We start from the raw sequence: 6,111 nt of genomic DNA on the forward strand, positions 1-6,111 counted from the left end.
CATGGGTCCTGGAGCTGGCACCCACAGCGCAGCTGCCAGTGACCCCAAGGAGGTCCCTCTGCTCAGGGCTGGGTCTACAGGGGCCTTCCTGTCTTCTCTTGCTCCCCCCGGGGACACTCCACGCACTGAGGGCTCTTTTTCCAGTCATTCCTCACCCCATCTCCTACAAGAACCTGCACCTCTGTCTTGAGGGTGTTTCCAAGGGAGGGTCCAAATCCCCTGCCCTGCAGGCTGAACCCCGTCCCCTGACTCCTCGGCCTGCATGACTGCTAGGGGCTCCCAGAGCCCTGGGACAAAGGGGGGCCTCGCAGCAGAGGGTGGGGACTGTGGAGTGACCTCGGGGCCTCTCTCTGTCCCTCCTCCTTCCCTATCACAGGAGATGGCTTGCCCTCGGGGAGGGCCCCTGCCCCTGCCCCTCCAGGAGGCCTCTGTGTAGCAGTGAACCCCCAGGCAGAACACACATGTCCAGTCCAAGCCCAGATGTCCGAGAGGAGGCTGGAAGACACCCTACGGCCCCGCAGGATGCCCTGGGCTCCAGGAGGCAGCTGTGCTCAGCAAGGTCTAGACTGCAGCTGCCATGAGCATGAGGGCTCGGGTGTAGGCAGGGCTCAGGCCAAGGGCCACTCAGTGACAGCTTAGAACAAGCACGCCAGCTCCTGGCCACAAGAGAAGTGCAGCTCGTTCGGCTGTGCACCACCGTAGCGCTGCAGCCTCTGGGCCGTGGGGCAGGGGTGGCTCCATCTGCACGTCCATCCAGGATCTGGGCCCTGCTCACACCTTCACGGCCACCAACCTGGGGCAGACCCCGTCCTCCCCTCTGGGTCATGGCAGCAGCCCCTCGCCGGCCGGTGTCTCCACGCACCACCTCACCATCCTCTCTGAGGCCAAAGCTCTCCTGCTGTCCCTGCTCTGCTCTGACCCTTCAGGGGTTCCTGAGAAAGTCACACTCCATCTGGCAGCTCCAGGGCCTGATGGGACCCAACTCCCAACACCACTCTGACCCCAGCCCTTCCCCAACCCCTGCTCCTTCAGCCCTGGTCTCCTGGCTGCTCCTCAGCCCACCAAGCACACGCCTCCTCGGGCCTGCCTGTGTCCACCATCCTGAGCCCTGACTGCCATTGCACACATGCTCTTCCTGCCCCTAGACGTGGCCATCTGTCCTTCCCCAGCCACTGGCAAGTTTGCTCCAGGGTGCCAGACAGGGACCACGGCACCGCTCAGGTGCCTACTGCCTGAGCCACCGCAGCCCAGGGGGCGGCCGCATGCCTGGCTCACCAGGATGCTCTGGGCCTTGTGGCCGCTGTCCTCAGCCAGGGTGACACGGATGAAGCAGCGGTCACCCATGTGCCATTTGTAGCACAGCCGTGAGTCCGGGTGGCCCTGGCTTGGATGGAGGAGGAAGAGGACATTCCTCCCGACACTGACGTGACGGTGGAGCCGATCCGAGACGATGCACAGGTCGACTGCCCCGGCTGTGGGGGACGGGAGGTCAGCAGAAGGCCAGGAGCCTCGGGGCAGCCCAGACTGCTCAAGAAGCTCCAAGAGGCCCTAGAAGGTCTGGACAAGTCAACGGGACTCCACCCCTCGTGGACACAGGGAGGGCCCAGCAGGCACAGGAGGGGCAGCGGGAGGGCAAGGGCCCCAGGGAGCAGGGGTGGGCAGTCACCTTCACTTCCTGACCATCCTGGGCCTCCGGGACGTGGTCCAGGTGGATTTCCACCACAGAGCCAGAGGAGCCAGCCACGTGCATGTGAGCAGAATCCGCTGTATCCCCGCCGCTCAGGTCAGGGCCACCCTGGAGCTGGACGCTGGAGTGGGCGGTGCTGCTGCTGCTGCTGCCGCTGGACTCAGTGTCGGGGCCCTGGTGGCTGGATGGAGGCTCAGCTTACCTTGGGGGCCTCCCCTGGCATGCCTGCCAACCTCTGCCCTGCTAAATCTGCACACGGCTAAGTCCTAGGTCCATAAAGAGGAGCCAGTGGGCCCCGACTGCCTCCGAGCTCACGCAGCACCACCCCATTGCCCAGAGGAGGAAACAGGCCCAGGGAAGGGGTGACTCTCCCAGCCCCAGGGCTGGTTGGGCGTGGAGCTGGCGTCCCGGCGCTCAGTGGCAGGCAGGCCCCCCCCCCAGCCCACACTCAGCCTGGAGCTCCCCTGAGCCCCAGCCTGCCCACCCTTGCCTGCCCCGCAAGGGGAACTCACTCTCCGCTCCAAGGCTTTGCTGCCTTCCGGGGGCTGTTGGGCCTGGAAGCTCTCACTGGCCGACTCGGGTGGCAGCTCCCACTCACGAGACAGGAGGAGGCTACAGGACAGGTGGCGGCCGTCAGGCTCCTGGGAGCCCCAGCTCGGGCTCCCTCTCAGGGTCCGCACAGCAGTTGGCGTCCGCGTGCCCCGGCCTCCTCGGGCAGCAGGGCCTACATGGGCCCAGGAGCCACCAGGGTGCTCCCGCCCCCACCGGGGCCTGATGTCCTCACCTGTCCTGGCCGAGCTGCTCCACAGCCTCAAACCAGGTCCCAAAGTGCCCATCAGGCACAAGGCAGTCGTCACAGCAGCGCACCTGCAGCTGCTGCAGCTCGGCCACCAGCTGGTATTCCTAAAGTCAGACGAAGGAGGAAGCACTGCTGAGGACCAGGTGGGCTTGCCCGGTGGGCCGGGGCCCGGGGGCTGGTTTGGCCCCTGGGTTCCCCAGCCCTCCCCTGCCTTCTGGGCTCTGCCTGCCCTCAGGGCTGAGTTCACACAGCTCCTCTTCCAGGAAGTTGACCTTCCACCAGGTGAACACCCACCCTCCCGAGGGACGGGTCGGGTCGGCGGTGTCTTTTCTCCTCCAACTCCCCAGCAGTCTTCCAGGAAGCTGCCTGCAGCCCAGGGGTGCCCTGCCAGGAGGCTCGCTCTTGTCCAGCCCCCAGCCCCAGCCCCACTCCCGCACTGCAGCTGCTCACCTTCCTCCTTTTCTCAAAATTCACCATGGTCCCCTGGAAGACAGAGAGGTCACATCCATCACCAGGGGGCCCCCAGCCACTGCCGTGCCCATCACCCCTGAGCCCTTGTCACATGCCACGACTGTGGGTTCCATGGGCACAGGGCAGCCCAGACCAGGCATGGACCCAGGCAGGCTTGTGGGCACAGGAGTGGGGCCTGTGAGGGGAGCCCCAGAGCCCACCCGGCCCAGTCTCTGACCACAGTGGAGAGACGCCCCGGGACCAGCCTGTGCTCACTCCACTGCCACAAGTCCACAGCACCCAGCTGCAGGGCGGCCGGCAGGCTCTCAGGAGATGCAGTGTGCCCACTGTTCAGCGCTCAGGGCTTGGACCGGCTTCTCCTCCCAAGCCTCAGGGACCCTTTCCCACGTGGCCCCAGCCCCCAGGCTCACTCACATCCAGAAACTCCTGCATGGCAGAGTCCACTATCGAAAACCGAGTGAGGAATGTCCCCAGCCAAGGGACAGTGCCCTGGATGGCACCCTGTGGTGTTGAGTGGGTGGGGATGAGCGCGCAGGTGCTCGGGTGCCCCCGACATCCCTCCCTGACCACCCCACAGGCTCAGACTCCTGGGACCACCCAGCATCAGCCTGGCACACGCTCAGGCACTTAGCTGTCACCCCGAAGACCCCCACCTGGCCTCCAAGGACCCCAAACTCCCCTGCAGTCACCTCCCAGCACTGGCGTTTCTTCCATCACAAGCCCACACCCTGCCCCACCCAGTCCCCCAGCCTCGGCTCTTCCAGGCTCTTGCTCTGACTTGCTGCCACTAGTCCCCAAGGATTCCCTTGGCTCCCAGCCCTCAAGCTTCCAGGGGAGCAGACATGGAAGGGAGGCTCCCCGGGCTCAGAGGCCCAGGAGGGATCGCCAGAAGGAGGGCCCCACCCTGACTTGGAGGCCACCTGCCCTGGCCCCCTGGCATGAGCCACACCCACACCCTCCTGCTGCTGGGCTCTGTTGGGGTTTGCATCCAGGGTGGCAAACTCGGGGTTCCCCTCCTGTCAGGATTGAGTAGCTTGGGGTCAGTGAGGCCCTCTATCCCTCCCTGTTGTCTCTGGGGCCTTGGACTCCTGGACCAAATGGGCAGGTGGAAATCTGCTGCCCCCATGTGCTGGAGGTGCCCTGGGGGCCTTGTGCAAGTGGCCTGGCCTCCCTGAGCCTGTTTGGACATCTGGGACATGACCACAGAGACCTGACCCCTTCTCGGGAGTCCAGAGGCCTCAGGGGTGCATGCTAGCGGCACGGACGCTCTGGCCATCCCACTCTCCTGCTCGGAGTCCCAGGAATGCTCAGCCACATTCCTTTTTTCCCATCAACCCCGCCAGTTGGCCATGAGGGTGGCACTGCTGGATGCTCGTGCTTCCATTCCGCAGGAGGACACACAGGCCCAGGGAAGGATGCGCTCGGGGTGCCCAGGATAGGCGGCTCCCTCCAGCCAGAGGTCTCGTCTGTGCTGACGCCGGCCCACAACCCACCACTGCCAACAGCTGTCCGCTTCTCCTGGCCCCTGCCCATGCATGTGTGGGGGGCCCCATGTTGTCCCAGCTGTGGAGCTGGAGGATGGGGTGTCCTGGGAGGCCTACTTGAGCAGATCCTGCCTGCCCCAGCCCACACAACTGAAAACCCAAAGGCTGCCCGAGGCCCGCACCACAGGCGCCCCCTCCCGGGGGTCTACTCAGGATGTTCTGCCTGCAGGGGCACCCCATCTTCAAGCTGCACGGCTGGGACCACATGTCCTTGCAGTACTGGACATCGAAGTCATGCTACATCTTCTAGGTGGAAGCTTCTAGTTTTAATCAGAAAGGACCCGCCGTGGTTTCCCATCTCCCAAATATTTCTCCTAGCTCTCTGACACAAGCCATTCGTGACGAGGCGCAGGTCTCAGACCCCCACGTGGATGGAGACTTCTCATCCTGCCGGTTCATCATCTCCTCCTGGAACATAACAGCCGCCACCACCACCACCACGTCCTAGCACCAACCCCAGCCTATGGCCCTGCAGCTGCCCCCCACCTGCCCATGAACCAGGCAGATCCCTCTTCATCTTCCTCCAGAAGAGGCCTGACCAGATGTTTGCAAAGAAACACCCAGGGAAACACTCACAAGCCCCCCTCCTGAGTCCTGGCCCCCGCCTGCTCTTCACCTGGGAGATCAGCTCGCTGCCCGGAGGAGTTGCTCTCAGTGGAGAAAATCTCAGACAGTGTCTGAAAGAGGTGGAAGCTGTCCCTGGGGGAGGGCAAGAAGGAAGGAGAAAGGTGGGAGTGGGTGGGAGCGTCCAGGGGACAACCCACTGCGCTGTAGCCAAGTCCTGGGACCCGGACTGCCTGGGTGGGTGGTGCTGAAACTGGGCAGCTCCGAGCACTGCAGGACAGCATGGACTTGGGAGCTGAGCTCTCAGGCAGGCACAGCGGGGACCCCCACTCCTAGTACACGAGCAGCTGGTGTTGACACGGGGAGCTGTCCCCTGGACAGAGCGGGCTGCTGACCAGCACACCCTGGACGTCCTCTCATCTGGCTCGACTCTGTGACTGACTGCGGATGGCACCAGTGTTGATGCACAACAGCTGACCTCAGGTCCTGGCGAGACCTGGAGCTCCAACCCACCTGGCCCCTGCCCGGATCCCGCTGCCTCCACGCGCCCTGCAGGGTGATGCGCAGCCTCCCGCAGGGCCCCTGGTCCCCTCCCTGGCATTCCCTGGAGAGAAGCCTGCCCACCTGGAAACTTCCTCCCATGTCTTCTTCTGACAGCCAATCGCATGGCTTTCGAGAGCAGAGAGGATGGCGTGGGCTGAGGACAAGTCATGGAGGGTTCGGCACTCCTGGGGAGGGAGAAAGAATGGGCTGTGAGGGGTGGCCTGAGCACCCCCTGCTCTCGCTCCAGCCCCCTCGGCTGACCTCCCCCTCTGGATGAGAGACCCCCACAGAGTCCCTGAGGACGAGCCGGGGTCCCAGAGTGGGACCCCCACGCTCCACCTGAGGGAAGAGCCTGGGGGGCACATGAGGAAGGAGGAGGGCTGTGCTCCAGGCAGGGCAGGGCCCAGAGGCTGAGAACCCACCAGAGCGCAGGGGGCTCCAGGAGTCCAGAGAGGGCCCTGGCACACACCCTGGCCACCTCGATCCAGTGCTCCACCACCCTG

At 64.6% G+C, this 6,111-nt stretch overlaps 1 protein-coding gene across 1 annotated transcript; it reads right to left on the reverse strand.

Annotated features, from left to right (window-relative positions):
* Nucleotides 1–1,666: 1,666 nt before the first annotated feature.
* LOC101430859 (ral guanine nucleotide dissociation stimulator-like) lies at nucleotides 1,667–5,787 on the reverse strand. The gene is made up of 6 exons (XM_071212170.1): nucleotides 5,690–5,787; nucleotides 5,118–5,200; nucleotides 2,937–2,969; nucleotides 2,472–2,590; nucleotides 2,200–2,299; nucleotides 1,667–1,868 (listed from the first exon to the last, which is right to left on the reverse strand). Exons 1-6 carry the CDS (start codon nucleotides 5,775–5,777, stop codon nucleotides 1,848–1,850), a joined length of 444 nt encoding a protein of 147 aa, XP_071068271.1. The 5' UTR covers nucleotides 5,778–5,787; the 3' UTR covers nucleotides 1,667–1,847.
* Nucleotides 5,788–6,111: the final 324 nt, after the last annotated feature.

Source organism: Dasypus novemcinctus, chromosome 26 (genome assembly GCF_030445035.2).
Source record: "Dasypus novemcinctus isolate mDasNov1 chromosome 26, mDasNov1.1.hap2, whole genome shotgun sequence".
NCBI classification, from domain to species: Eukaryota; Metazoa; Chordata; class Mammalia; order Cingulata; family Dasypodidae; genus Dasypus; species Dasypus novemcinctus.